The sequence below is a fragment of the Podarcis filfolensis genome, assembly GCF_964270895.1.
Source record: "Podarcis filfolensis genome assembly, chromosome: 15".
Classification (NCBI taxonomy): Eukaryota; Metazoa; Chordata; class Lepidosauria; order Squamata; family Lacertidae; genus Podarcis; species Podarcis filfolensis.
Genome location: NC_139618.1, coordinates 26,247,074 through 26,262,667, shown reverse-complemented (window position 1 = coordinate 26,262,667; position 15,594 = coordinate 26,247,074). Strand labels below are relative to the sequence as shown.

Below are 15,594 nucleotides of genomic sequence, written 5' to 3'. Positions count from 1 at the left end.
TGCAGAGCAGAAATGAATAGAAGATCCAGTTAGAATGGGCAGCCCATTCCCAACCAGCCATTGGTGATAAATTAGAATAGCATGATTGAAAATGATAAACACCTAAAGTAGGGCAATTGTTTGTTTGTAGTGAGACAACCACCCCCCAGTTTATGTTGGCTTCTGTCTGCATCTTATTGAATTTCAGTTCAGCATCAGTTTCACGCTGGAGCCTCTCTCTGAAACATTGTTGTTCAAATATGGTGGCCTTAAGATCTGTGACTAAATGTTCCTCACTGCTGATTACCAGTTAATGACCAACTCTTTTGTCTTCCCCTTTTGTGGTGAGGCAGATCCCCCAACCAGCTGCTTCTTCCTCATGGATTTCCAGAACATGTCCTCGTATGATGACAGCTATGATAACCAAACCCTCAATGGGTCCAGCCCAGGACAGGAGCCCCCTCAGTATAATTTCTATGCCATGCTCCTCACTCTCCTCATCTTCGTCATTGTCTTTGGAAATGTGCTGGTGTGCATGGCTGTGTCGAGGGAGAAGGCTCTTCAGACGACCACCAACTACCTGATTGTCAGCCTCGCCGTGGCAGACCTGCTCGTGGCTACTCTGGTGATGCCATGGGGGGTCTACTTGGAGGTAGGAAGACTCTAGGAATAGTCTATTGCAACTTGTCCTGGTTAAGAAGCCTTGAAGCTCATCCATTTAGGGTCAGGAAGAAATGACCCAAACACTTGGGAAGTGTTCAGATGTGGGGAATATTGTGTTCATTTTTCTGATTGTAATGCTACTGCTTCTGTCCCATTTTCTGAGGTTCCTTTCACACAGCAGAACCTGTTGAATTATGGAACTGTGGCTTTTTGATCAATATACTGGCATCCCACAATAAATTCCGTTCACACCAGTGGGCACGGTATAACACAACAGCAAATGTTATTAGACAATGTTGCTACTCCCCCACCCTTTCCACACATGCGTGCTTCTATTTTACTATGTTTCCCCCATGAAAATGGCGGAAAATGACTGTATGCCAGTATAACACCCTAAATTTTGTAACTTTACTTCCATAATATTCTGGGTCAATGGGGTTGCAAACAGATTGTTTTGGAACCCATTACCACAGAAGGGAGCACTAAATTCCCATTAGATTCTGCTAGAAGTGGGTTTTATGTCATGCAAAAGCTCAAATATACTGTAAAATGGAAATTAACAGAGCGAAACTGAATTAACTACTGTGCGAATGCGGCCTAAGAAAGGGAGGGCTAGTAACTTTTTCCACCTGCTTTTCACAGTGGACCATTCCAACCTGACACCCCCAGACTTGACTGAAAATCAGAACCCTATCAGATTATGCACTTTTCTTGCTTTTGTGATGCTGCTTCAGTGCGGAAAATGTACGCATCTTATGTAAAAGATCCATGCAAAATGTGTATTTTATAGGCAAATGCATTGAAAATAATTGGAAAGAAAGACCAGACAGTGAGGCCTAGAAGGTTGCATTTGGCTCCTGGGCTGTAGTGACATGTATATCCTGGAGCAGGAATTTTGGCTCAGGGCATTGCACTCTTTAATGCATGCAGTGTTCAAAGGGCCAGCTGTGGTACTGTACAGATTTCACTTTAAAAATCCTTCCTTCCATGTCTTACACCCTGCTAAACTCCCACCTGCCCAAGAACATTGCACAAGATTTTAGCACTCCCGCTTACTTAACACTTCAACTTAAAGACTGCCAAACTGAGGAAAGACCTGTCCATTTCAAACATGCCCCCCCTTCCTGTCACTCTTCCACCTCATTAGGATGTTGATCTGTCTGTGGGGTTCCGGTGGGGAGCAACTAGGCAAGCCCTTGAGTTAGTTAAATCCTGGTTGGCTCAAAAAGCAGGGGGCCCAATATTCTAGCAAGCACCATCAAGTCTTCCAGGAAATCTACCATTCTGTAGCTGTTATTTTGCACACTCATTTCCCCAGTGGATGAATGGATGAATGAAATCTTTATTGCCAAAAGCTTTAAGCCAGGCACCCCCAACCTTCGGCCCTCCAGATGTTTTGGACTACAATTCCCATCATCCCTGACCACTGGTCCTGTTAGCTAGGGATCATGGGAGTTGTAGGCCAAAACATCTGGAGGGCCGCAGGTTGGTGGTGCCTGCTATAAGCCATCACAGTTGGTCACAATGCGTAGAATGCAAATAATTGATTTGAAACTGAACAACAACAGCAGCAAAGCAAACATACAAAAATGCAAAAAATCACACCTGCATAAGTTAAGCACTCCACATCTCACACTCCCCCTTATGCTACTTGTCTTGGCGCCTAGCTCTCAACTTACTTGCAGCCAAGGCAAGTTTTGCAACCAGTGCAATAATAAATATGTTATTGCCAGCCAGCTAAATAGAGAATTGCTCAAGGGGAGGTCAGTTGGAAAGAGAGCAAAGGATGTAATTGAGGAATTTTTGTCTAGGGGACGTACATAAGGGGCATCGTAACAAATAGCGTTGAATGTCCTCCATGTCTCCCAACTCACAGATGCAGTCTTAGATACACAGGGGTTTTATTGAATCTTCCCATTCGATATGCGGAGGGGATGCACTGAAGACACAAAGCTGTAAATGCTTTTCTAAGGGGTGCCAGCATGAGATTAATGAAGTATTGCTCCAGTTCAAAAGATGTTTTATATATTGGATACCAGGATGAGTATGCCATCTGGGAAAGTGAGTGAAGGTCCCTCCATTTAGAGTCCAAATAATTTTTTTCTTTGATGAGTTGTTTGACTCTGTTAGAGGCAAAATTTGGCAGGGAATCCACATTAATCCCATAATAATGGAGAATCTTACGGATTCCCCAGTGGATGTTATTCACCTGTTGGCTGGACATACATTTAAGTGTCATTACAGTACAAGAATGCCTCTCCTGCTCTTACTTCTGTGCTCCATTCCAAAGTAAACAAAAAAATATATATCAATGGGGCTTGTTTCCTATATATATATATATATATATATATATATATATATATATATATATATCCGTGGCAATGCTTGCCACACTTTTCAAGAGCAAGTACAGGCAACAACAGACCCAGACTCCCTCTGTATGATCCTCAACCTGCTTTCAAATGGAATATCAGTTTATCCCTTCCAAGAGAATAAAAATAAATAATGACTGATTGTTTATCAAACAATAGACAGTGTCATTTGGATTTTGATGGTTTTGCCTTGTTCTGGTTGAAATATTGCGTGCATATTTTTAATGTGACGCATGAAACTCATTTGTACAAATGCACTGTAAGAAAAGTGTTCCCAACAAGTTTTTGACTCCCCAGAAATCAAATTCCACTGAAACATACAACTTTTGCCCATTTCTAAAACTGTGTTTACCAAACAATATTTGCATGGGTGTGTTCTTTCCCCTTTGGAGTGTATGTGATTGGTGGAGGGGGGGTAGATTTTTAAATACACTTAAAAAAACACCACAATTCTAAAACCATTTTGGACACATGGTGTTTGGGTTTTGCATTTCCTACATCTCCAGATCAAAAACACCCCTGTTGTTGAGTGCTCCACATGAGAGTCAAAACGTTTTTCTGGTGCCTTGTCTATCACCTGTACCCAAAATGCTTTGCTGCTAAAAAGGATGCTGTTGCAAATGCACATTGTCCCCAGAAGGCCTCTCTGCCATACAGCTATAAGACATAATGGGGGGGGGGGGATGCAACCTTTTCTATTTTGCTATGAACCACTCATAAGGTTTCACTATGAAGTGATTTAATTAATAAATAAAACATCCCAGAGACAGTGTCATTCTGGGTGTCAGATGCCAGGGGCAGGGCATCTACTGGCCTGATGTGACAGATCTCTTCTTAAGCTGCGTTCCACAGCCACCACAAAGAGTTCACTCCCCACCAGCATTGTGTGTAACACTTCATTAGTTTGTCTTCTAATTCCTTCTGAAGTCTCACATCCTCTCCCTTAAAGTGAATGATGCTGAGAGACATTGATGTAGATTCCAAGAATTACAGAGGCCAGGGAGAGCTGAGGGGCAGGTGTGGGGGAGTCTGTTGGCAGCTTGCTGGATGTATATTCAGGAGCATGTTGTCTGTTTCCAAATTCCCCCCGGCTGATAGGATCAGTGCTGATCTCTCTGGACAGGCAGGTCTAGATTTTTACATTCAGACAAGCTAGACTGCAACAGCCAAAAGCGGCAAGCGATGAACATCTGGAAACCTGATCAAAGGTGTGATTTGTGCAGGAGAGAGAAAGGGAAGGAGAGAGCGCTTATGTGGTTATGCTGGAACTGTCTTGCTCTGGGCATTTGAGAAATAAATTGATTGATTGAAGAGATTGCACCACCAAAGAAGCTCAGATGTAGCCCATGCCAGCATTGTTTCTGCGCTTCTTGAATTATTCCATAACAAAACTGTCTCTAAGTTCCTCTAGGGCAGCCGGCTCCCAACCTGGTGCCTTCCAGATGCTTGGATTACAGTTCTCATCATCACCACCCAGCATGATCAGGTTGACTGGAGTTGATGGGAATCATAGCCCAGAACATAAGGAGAGTGTGAGGCTAGGGGAGGCTGCTGTAAAGGCCATCTGGCTGGAAAATGGAATAGGTATACCTGGATAAACAAATCTCTCCAGGGAATCAGCTATACAGCTGAATATAGAACATTTCAAATGTGTTGTAAAGTGCAATATACAAATGTGACACTAGATGGCGATGGTGAGCTATGGCTAATTCAATATATTTTCCAAAATGTTTTTTTAAAAAAAACACATTTTCACAGTGTTTTTATATGTGTGTAGATTCCACCCAAGTCTTCATTATTGTTGTACAGAGTCTTGGACTTCCCCATCCCTGACACCAATGCTGTTTTCTTCTCAGGTGGTTGGTGAGTGGCGTTTCAGCCGCATCCACTGTGACATCTTCGTCACCCTGGACGTTATGATGTGCACAGCTAGCATCCTCAACCTTTGCGCCATCAGCATCGACAGGTAGAGAATCCATCTCTGAGTTGCTTCCCAGCTTGCGTGCTCCTTCCAGCACAGCATCACGAATCCTTGCTATCTCTGGACCTGAACTTTCCTCTGCCATCCTTCCCCTCCTTGTTTGTTTTTCAGCAGTGCAGGGGAGCTCCAATGCCACACTGAGTTCCCACTCTTGTGTCTCCCTTCCAAACAGGTATACTGCCGTGGCCATGCCAATGCTTTATAACACACGCTACAGCTCCAAGCGCAGAGTCACTGTCATGATCGCCGTGGTCTGGGTCCTCTCCTTTGCCGTCTCCTGCCCACTGCTTTTTGGGCTGAACAACACAAGTAAGCATGATAAAATAAAATAGGGGGTGCATTCTGTGCTGGGTTCAAGTCTGGGGGGGTAGGCTGTAAACTGAGCCAGCATTCTCTCTGTGTGTCCTGGTCACAACACAGCCTTCCTCTTCTTGTAACCCCAAAGGGTAGTTTGTGCAGAAAGCAAGCAAGTGCACCAGTGGCGTAGCGTGGGTTGTCAGCACCCGGGGCAAGGCAAGTAATTTGCGCCCCCTAACCCGTGGATTTTAGTAGGGGCAGAGAGCTGCGAGTGCGAGCGCACCCCCCCCCCCCAGATGTTGCGCCCGGTGCGGCCGGCCCCCCCTGAACCCCCCACGCTACGCCACTGAAATGCACACATGTGCACACACAAGAAAGAGTAAAATAGGCCTACTTTCAGCACAGCTATTGGGAAGAACAGCCTTTACGAACAGTGCTGGCAGAGGCTGATGGGAGTTGTAGTCCAATAACAACTGGAGTGCACCATTGTGTCAAAAGCTGGTGTAGATACTCTTTATTCTCCTGCCCCAATTATAATTCAATGTTATTTTTATGAATCCGCAATGGCTCATTCAGAAAGACTGGCAAAGGCCCATCTAGAAAATAGCCCAGTGTGTGTCTCTTGGTCACGCTGTATTTCTGCCACAGCAACATCTGATCTCCTGAAGGGGTGCAAACTTCCACCACTCACTGTCATGGACTGGCTGGATACAGAGGTGTGGTGGGAGGCAGCAGCTGGGTAACACCGAGGGAAGAAGGCCCAGAGTTGGAGAGATGATGAGTGGTCAGTGGAAGAGGACTGGAGGAGGTGTTGGAAATTGCAGAGGTAACAGGGTTTAGTGAGCAGGAAGAGGCTATAGCAGTGAGCAGTCCAGAATCAGAGGCAGAAGCAGAGACTGGAGTGGAGGAGGACCCCAGAGAAAGATATGAAGCAGGCTGCTGAAGAAGCCTGGGTTTTTTCCCCTTCCTGCTGGTCACCCAGAACCTGCAGCAGTATGACACGAGTAAAGCAGAAACAGGCAAAACAAAGGAGCCTCAGACTGTTTGGGAAGTAACCAAGGGAGGAGGAGACTTAGAGAGCTGTGAGAAGGTGGGGGTCTTCAGTCCTCACAACTGCCTCACTGGGGCAAGACATACTGGGAAGAGTTGCTGTGCTCACTAGGCCTGAGCTATTTTGTTTCTTTGAATAAAGAGTTAACTTCACTGACACTTGGGGAGTTATTGCTGACTGGCTCCCGGCTCCTGCCTTGCCATTCACTCTCCTTCTCCTCCCCTTGTCTCTTAAATAACTTTATGGAACTGCAAGTCAGAAAGATTAGTAAGGCAGGGAGACAGCATGCCGCCCCCTTGAAATTAGCAGTGTCTTGGGACAGGGCTGCTCTCCCATGGAACAGTATCATGTATGTGAGGCTGGATAGATTCCATAACAGTCATGCAGTCTCCACTGCTGAAGATCTCAAGCTTGCATTGGAGTTTATTGCATTGGGACCAAGTGTGATGAGGTTCTCCCCCAGAAACAACATCTTTTGCACCTTCTTGTAGTAGCACAAACTCACATGCAAGCTGGCAGTAGCTCCTAATGGCTGGGACAACGCTCCTGCAATCTCTTGTGTCTTCCAGAGAAGAATGAGTGTTTCATTGCCAATCCTGCCTTTGTTGTGTATTCCTCTATCGTCTCCTTCTACGTCCCCTTCATTGTCACCCTGCTGGTGTACGTGCAGATATACATAGTGCTGCGGAAACGCAGGAAGCGGGTCAACACCAAGCGCGTCGCCGCCACCAACGTGGGCCTGGACCCTGACACCGAGGCCCCACTGAAGGTAATCAGAACCCAAGCAACACCCACACACCAATCTCCATCTCCTCTTTCCTCCCTGATCCTGATTTATCCCCAAGGATTTCCCATCTCCTCCTTTTCCTTCCCCAATCTTTGCTGTTCGGCGTGAGTGGACCTGAGATGGCTGTTTGGTTCTGTGACTCAGGTAGGGCTCCTAGGAAAAGCAGAAGAGGCATCAGTCCTCAGCTGCCATCCTGGTTTCTGACATCACTATCCCATTGCATAGTTCAGCTATGGAGCTCACCTTCCCTAGGAGATGGCAATGGCTACCAACTTGGATGGTTTTAAAGGAGGATTGGACAAATTCATGAAGGAGAAGGCTATCCATGGCTGCTAGTCATGGTGGCCAGGATGTACTGCCATGGTTAGAGGCAGTAATGTTCCTCAATACCAGTTGCTGGAAACCACAGGAGGCGAGAGTGCGCTTGGGCTTGGGTCCTGCTTGAGAGTTTCCCACAAGCATCAGTTTGGCCACTGTGAGAAGAGAATGCTGGACTATAGATGGGTCATTGGCCTGATCCAGCAGGCTCTTCTTATATTATTGCATCCCCAATAAAGGGGGACTTCATCTTCCTACCATGGTTGACTGTCCTTGCCCTTAATAGGCACACCAGGAGTTGAGGCAACAGTTAAAAGCATGTTGCTAGTGACACTGGGGAGAGCAGTTCATCCTACATACCTCCAAAAAACAAAACAAAACAAAAACCTGGAGGCATCCCATCCTGTACCATTTAGTGACAACTTCCATAACAATAGCTGAACAGGTGCAAGCTTGAGATCAAAGTGGAAAATATGACCTAGTTCATGGAAAACTAGACCTGGAAAATATGTTCTAGTTTTGCTGCCTGTCCAAAGGATGGAAAGTATAGAATTTATCAAGCACCTGGGAAGCCACAGTATATGACTGTGGGCCTATCTGTGTTTATTTTTTTTTTTTTTGAAGAGGGGTATTCACAAGAATTGCAGGCGTAACAACGTAGGAATAACCTTGCTAGATCAGGCCCAAGGGGCCCCATCTTGTCCAGCATCCTGTTCTCTCACAGTGGCCAATCAGATGGCTCTGGAAAGCAGAACAGCCTTCTCCCTACTTGTGATTCGCAACAGTTCATATTCAGAGGCATACTGCCTCTGGCATGAAGGCAGGACCATCATGGCTAGTAGCCTTCTCCTCCGTGAATTTGCCAGATCCTCTTTTAAAGCCCTCCAAATTGGTGGCCATCCCTGACTCTTGTGGAAGCAAATTCCACAATGCACCCAAGTACTTTGCTTTGTTCAATCCTTAATTTTTCAACATTCAGCTTCACTGGATGGCTCTGAGTTCTAGTATTATGAGAAAGAGAGAAAAAACATCTCTCTGTCCACTTTCCCCACACCACGCATTATTGTATACAACTCTATCATTTCCCACCACCAGAACTGGCCCAAGACATTTTGGCACCTGAGGTGAACCACAAAATGGCATCCTCCTCCCCTCCAGCGAAGAAGAGGTGAAAATGAAGTTCTTCATCAGGAGCAAGGTGGAATAAAGATCTACATTGGAATCTGCTGCCCACCTGAGGCAGTTACCTCACCTTGGCTCAAGGGTGGGCCAGCCCAACCCACCAGCACCCCTTACCCTTTCTCTAAACCGGAGTTGCTCCAGCCCCTTGATAATTTTGATTGGAGTGATTCCCCTGCAAGGAAAGGCTACAGAAGTAATATAGAAAACTTTTTGAAATACATCTCTTACTTAGTTTTTCACCCACCTGCTTCACCCAGGATGAGCTACAGACTTTGCCAAGCTGATCCCTGTTTATTCAGGGAGATACACACAGTCAGGGCCCTCACATCTATATCCTCCATCCCCCGTCTTCTCAATTTCAAATCCATCTCTCTAGCTCACAGGCCAGACTTATCTCTTCTTACACTCCCTGTTTGTCCTTCCTTGCTTCCCCTCCCTTCCTTACACTCTCTCCCTCCCCACCCGTAGAGCAAATGCACTCATCTAGAAGACGTCAGGCTCTGCACACTCATCATGAAGACCAATGGGAGCTTCCAGCTTCACAAACGGAGAGTGGTGAGTTGTACTACAAGCAACAGCAGGCTTCAGGCTTGCAGGATCTCTTTCAGTTCTTAGAGTCCCTCCAGCTGGAGCCAGGAACTCAGCTCCAGGGAAACAGACATACACTTAGTGAGGATTCCTCTGAGCACTTGCTCTGCTCAGGAAACCTCAGTCCCCCCCCCCCTTCCCCAGAGAAAGTCCACCCCGGGATTTCTCCCACGCTTTCTCCATTTCAGCAAGTCCACTCCATGCAAGCTCCAGGTTTTGTACAGAGGGCAAGACACTCTCCCAGAGTCCAGCTCCCTGGTGAGTCTGCCTCCACACCACCATAAACTGCTGCTGTGCTCCTCTTCCTCATCACATGTACTTCTGAAAATGTAGGCAAGGATGTCTCCTGCTCCTCCTCCTCACCACCATAAAGGGTAAATGTAAAGGGACCCCTGACCATTAGGTCCAGTCGTGGCCGACTCTGGGATTGCGGCGCTCATCTCGCTTTATTGGCCGAGGGAGCCGGCGTACAGCTTCCGGGTCATGTGGCCAGCATGACTAAACTGCTTCTGGTGAACCAGAGCAGCTCCTGCTTTACCAGGAGAGGTGGTCCCATGAATAAGAGGGCCCTAAGCATATGCATTACTACTACTACTACAACAACTACTATTTATATACTGCCCTATTGTCCTGCATTGTTCACGGTGGGCCCCAGAATTAATTTCTGGTATCTCCAGTAAATTTTTCAAAGGATCAAACAGGTAGTGTTGAAAGACTCTCTGAGGGAGCCACAGTCAGAGATTGCTGTGCTGGTTTAGATTAGCTGTTGCCAACATCATAAAGGTAAAGGACCCGTGACCATTAGGTCCAGTTGTAGCCGACTCTGGGGTTGCGGCGCTCATCTCATTTTATTGGCCGAGGGAGCCGGCGTACAGCTTCCTGGTCATGTGGCCAAATGACTAAGCCGCTTCTGGCGAACCAGAGCAGCGCACGGAAACGCCGTTTACCTTCCCACCAGAGCGGTACCTATTGATCTACTTGCACTTTGAGGTGCTTTCGAGCTGCTAAGTTGGCAGGAGCAGGGACCAAGCAATGGGAGCTCACCCTGTCATGGGGATTCGAACCGCCAACCTTCTGATCGGCAAGTCCTAGGCTCTGTGGTTTAACCCACAGTGCCACCCACGTCCCTCATCACCACCAGAGCCTGAGCCAAATTAACTGGTGGATGAACAAGTTAGTGGGCTGTAGTGCTGAAGAGGAGGAGCAAGTTCAGGGAGCGCTCTTGTCAGTGGGGCTCACTGGTGTAATGTTTGTTCCTGGCAGATGCCCAACAATGCCATCCTTTGGTGCCAGCCCTGAACCTGATTTAAAATGGGGAAATGCCTGATGTTGTTGCTACTGGTTACCTGTATAGCATTAGACAGCTCAGGACCCCAGTATCTCAAGGACCAGCGTTGCTCACATGAAGTGACCTGAACCCCGCAACCATCATCTGAGGCACTTCTTTGTGTGCCCTGTCCCTGTTCAGAGAGTGGCAAGAAGAGTTCATGTCTTTTTAGTGGTGGCCCCAACTTGTTGAATGCTCTCTCCGAGGAGGCATGCCTGGCACCATCTTCATCTCCTTTTAGGTGCCAGGAAAATACTTTTTTTCTTTACCAGCATTTTGGCCCTTAATTTGGGCTAGCACTGTGGCATATTTCAGTGGGGTAGGATCTGTAAGTCCTGCCCTATATTTACACGGCTGTGTTTTTGGATTTTTATTATCTTTTCTCACTTGGCCTTAATGTTACTTTCTAAGAAAAGCAAGTAACAAATATAAATCACATGAGGCTACAGCTCCTACTCAATCCGCTCGCCAGCCCCTTTACCAACCCTCTCCCCACACACCTGGCCAGCTCCTCCTCCCTCTACACCTCACCAAACTCCCTTCCCTTTACACCTCACCCATCCTTTTGCCCATCCCTTCACAACTCGCCCCAACCTCTTTTAAAGGAGGCTATCTATCCACATAACAGTTTGAACAATTAAGACATCAGTTCATTTGGCATGAACAGATAACATCTTTTCATATTCCAGAATGAAAATGTATCATCTTAGAGATAGATTGTGCATTAAATCAGAGCCGCTTGGGTGTTGAGTGTCTGGGAGAACAGGATTCAAATCCCCGCTCAGCCACGAAGATCACTGAGTGTCTTTGGGCCAGTCATTGTCTCTGTGTTTAACGTACCTCACAGGGTTGTTGTGAGGGGGGTAGAGAACCCTGTATCCTGGAAGAAAGGTGATATATAAATGTAGTGAAAATAATAATAATAATAATGATGACATATCAATAGTATATGGAAGCCATGAATTGGATTACAAATGCAATTGTTAAAATCTGGTATTAAAAAGTTGAATGTGCTGAATGGGGTCAAAATGCACTTTCACCCTCCCCAATATTTTGCCTTGGATGGCATGAGCACCAGAGCTACAGATACAATCCTGGCTCCGTCAAGCCTTGCTGCTGCCAACCAGAGCTTAGAATTGCATCCTACACCGTCCCCCCCCCCCCTTGAGTCACTCTTTGAACGAAGTAATTTAGGTAGGTTTTCTTAAATCCTTTTTGTAAAAAAATAATTAAAAACGGGGGCAAATCTGATCTTTGTCCAGGATGCAGTAAATCACATGGAAGAGATGGAGATGGCAACCAGCACCAGCCCTGCAGAGAAAACCAAACACAAGCCACCTGTGCCAACTAACGACGAAGTGGCCATGCCAGCTGCTTCCAACCTCTGTGCCAATTCCACTCTGCGGTCGCCCACGGACGGCCCACCAAAAGTAGAGAAGAATGGGCATACGATGGATAACCCCAAAGCAGCCAAGATATTTGAGATCCAAACAATGCCCAATGGCAAGACGAGGACCTCACTCAAGACGATGAGCAGGCGGAAGTTTTCGCAGCAGAAGGAAAAGAAAGCCACGCAGATGCTGGCCATAGTGCTTGGTAAGGGTTCCATGTCACTTCCACCTCCAGTTTACAGAAGTTCTCCATCCATCCAAGAACCACCTTCCACTGAGTTTGATAGTAAATTGGAGGCTTCTGATGCCTTTGTTCTATGTATTTATATCAATCGCTATAAACCACTGTTTGCATTCTTAAAGTTCCTAATGTGGGTATTTAAAAAAAAAATCATTAAAGTAATAAAGTAGATATAATTAAAATAATAATAATAATTTCTGCAGCAGCCTCTGTCAGCCTGATACCCTCCATTTAATATAAGGCGATCAATGGTTATTTTACTGTCTGAGGCAGTTGCTTACTAGGAATCATAAAAGAGAAGGGCAAATGATGCAGGAATTTCTTGTTGAAATTTGCTGAACAATAATTCCCATCAAATCCAGCTAGAGCTGATGAGAGTTTCACCAACAACATCCAGAGAGCACCAGGTTGGCCAAGGCTGATACCAACATAATACATGTTGTTAGATGACAGTTCCCATCAGCTGCAGCCAACATGGTCAATCATCAGAGATGATAGGAGTTATAGAGTCCAACCATATCTGAAGGGCCACAGGTTACCCATCCCTGCATTACCATGTGAGGAATTAAATTATAACAACTGCAGCTGCCAAAATAAAGAGGGAAATCTAACACCAAAGATGCAGTAGAAATTGAAAGAGGGCAGAGGTACTTTGGAAAGGTCTTTGACAAAAGTAGCCTCTTGATTGTGGGGCTCAAAACACACTTTATGCAGGGAAAAACAACCATACTGTTGTACCTTGGAAGTCGAACGGAATCCATTCCAGAAGTCCATTTGACTTCCAAAACATTCAAAGCGCAGCTTCTGGTTGGCTGCAGAAAGTTCCTGCAGCCAATCAGAAGCCATAGAAGCCCTGTCGGAAGTTTGGCTTCCAAAAATAGTTTGCAATCCGGAACAGTCACTTCCAGGGTTTGCGACATTCGGGAGCCAAAACATTGGAGAACTAAGCTGTTTGAAAACCAAGGTACGACTGCATAAAGGTAAAGGTAAAGGGACCCCTGACCATTAGGTCCAGTCGTGACCAACTCTGGGGTTGTGGCGCTCATCTCGCTTTATTGGCCGAGGGAGCCGGCGTACAGCTTCCGGGTCATGTGGCCAGCATGACTAAGCCGCTTCTGGAGAACCAGAGCAGTGCACGGAAACACCGTTTACCTTCCCACCAGAGCGGTACCTATTTATCTACTTGCACTTTGACATGCTTTTGAACTGCTAGGTTGGCAGGAGCAGAGACCGAGCAATGGGAGCTCACCCAGTCGCGGGGATTCGAACCACCGACCTTCTGATCGGCAAGTCCTAGGCTCTGTGGTTTAACCCACAGCGCCACCCGCATATCGTGCTGCAAATGGCAAGGAATATCATTTGCTTCTCTGACATTCCCCACATCTGGTGGTAGCACATTGCATAAGTTAACTGCATTCTGTTATGAAAAAGTACTGGCTGGTCGCTGCAATGCTAACCTGGCTCCTTCCATTTGTCCTCCTGCAGGCGTCTTCATCATCTGTTGGCTCCCATTCTTCATCACCCACATCCTGAACATGCACTGCAACTGTGGCATCCCCCCGGCCCTGTACAATGCCTTCACGTGGCTTGGCTATGTCAACAGTGCTGTCAACCCCATTATCTACACCACCTTCAATATTGAGTTCCGGAAGGCCTTTATGAAGATCCTTCACTGCTAACTCTCCTGAGGACCAGGTGCATGATTAGCATGGTCCTAACAGGGACCGTGAAGACACCATGTGTTCTGCCTGGACAACGAAGCACACCATGTTATGGGTGTCATGCCTACATACATTTGTCAGCTGGGTCAAAACCACTGTAACGGTTGAAGGTTGTCTCATTCATGACCAAGGTGGCATTCAGACTCTGGGAGACTGATGGAGAAGAGTTCATTTCAACTGCAACCTTTGCACTGTGCTAGAAACAACAGCAGTTAGGGAAAATGCCCCAAGTAACACTTGTGGTCTTCAGTGCATTCATCACAGTGATTAGCCGAGCCTAACAGTCGAATGCATTGACTTGCTCGTGTGTAGCTCTGATGGATACATTTCTCACCAAAGACACCACCATCCTGTCTGCTTTGCAATAGGAAAACCTCTCTCTGCCACTGCTTCCCAAACCAGCCAGGACTTCCTAGGATTGTGTCCATTGGCCTTGCCTTCAGACGTCAAGGTCTGGTTGGGCAGGCTGCATAAAGGCGTTCAGTAGCCTCAAAACACTGTTGCCGGGAGGAGAATGTAAGAAAATGGAACCTCAGTGTGGAGGACACTGTATAACAATGATGTTTGTGTGTATATATATATATATAATTGAATGAACTGAGCAAAAGCCCAAGCCAAAAAAATAAGAATAATAAATTAAAATATACAAAATCTTGTCTTGCATGGTATGCATTGTAATTAGTGTCTGCCCATGATGCTCAAAAACAATAGCCATCTCCACCAGCATCCACCGGCATGCCTTGCCTTCTCCAGCATCTTCTCTGATTACATGCCATTGTCCAGAAGGGAATCCAATGGAGCTGGGGATGAAAGAGAACTAACAGGCAAGGAGGGGTAGGTGGAAGACAAGGAAGGGCTGTAGCTCGGTGGCACAGTTTCTGCTTTGCATGCAGGAGGCCCCAGGTTAAATCTCTGATGGCCGGGCTGGGAGAGAACCCTGCCCCAAATCCTGCAGAGCTCATGCCAATCAGTCAAGACAGACAGATTAATGGTCTGGTTTAAGGCAGTTTCCTAGGTTCCTAAATCAAGCATTTAAACTGAAGAAACCTTCAAGGAACACTCAATGAAGCATAAATTGTTAGGACAAGACCACTCAGTATTTATTTATACCCTGCCCTTCCCAGTTCAGAAACCCAGGCTCAGGGCGGCTAACAACAAATTTAAAACAATTGAAGCAACAAAAAAAAGCATAAAATACAGTATAAAACGTGAATAACAATAAATTCAGAATTCAAAAATCAATTTAGGGGGGGAAATCCATCCAATAAACATGATCACCAGGGCTAGCTGGCTAAATTAGTCCTATTTGGGCCAGTGAGGAGATATGGGGAGAATTAGCTGTGGGATCCACAGCAGGTAATCTTCATAAAAAGGGGAGGGGGAGGGAAGGAAGGGGAATAAAAGATCAGGCTAAGTTCAAATTGAAAGCCAGGCAGAATAGCTCTGTCTTACAGGCCCTGTGGAAGGAAGTTAAATCCTGCAGGGCCCTGGTCTCATGGAACAGAGCATTCCACCAGGTCAGAGCCATCACTGAGAAGGCCCTGGTAGTGGTGGAGGATAATCTGACTTCCTTAGGGCCCAGGACCTCTAAACTATGATTATTCATGGACCTTAAGGTCCTCTGCAGGACATACCAGGAGAGGCGGTCCCATGAATACGAGGGCCCTAAGCATATGCATTACTACTAATACTACTA

The 15,594-nt window shown here is 46.3% G+C and overlaps 1 protein-coding gene across 4 annotated transcripts in view; it reads left to right on the top strand.

Annotated features, from left to right (window-relative positions):
- Window positions 1-14,554, top strand: part of DRD2 (dopamine receptor D2) — a 77,032-nt gene extending 62,478 nt beyond the window's left edge. For 3 of the 4 annotated variants that reach the window (XM_083588856.1, XM_083588855.1, XM_083588857.1), the window contains exons 2-8: window positions 333-631; window positions 4,871-4,980; window positions 5,168-5,304; window positions 6,913-7,112; window positions 9,099-9,185; window positions 11,808-12,141; window positions 13,663-14,554. In XM_083588856.1, the coding sequence (XP_083444982.1) occupies window positions 359-631; window positions 4,871-4,980; window positions 5,168-5,304; window positions 6,913-7,112; window positions 9,099-9,185; window positions 11,808-12,141; window positions 13,663-13,856 (1,335 nt within the window). In that variant the 5' untranslated portion in view covers window positions 333-358 and the 3' untranslated portion in view covers window positions 13,857-14,554. The remainder of the gene's footprint in view (window positions 1-332; window positions 632-4,870; window positions 4,981-5,167; window positions 5,305-6,912; window positions 7,113-9,098; window positions 9,186-11,807; window positions 12,142-13,662) is intronic. The other variant, XM_083588858.1, reaches the window with a different exon arrangement.
- The last annotated feature ends 1,040 nt before the right edge of the window (window positions 14,555-15,594 follow it).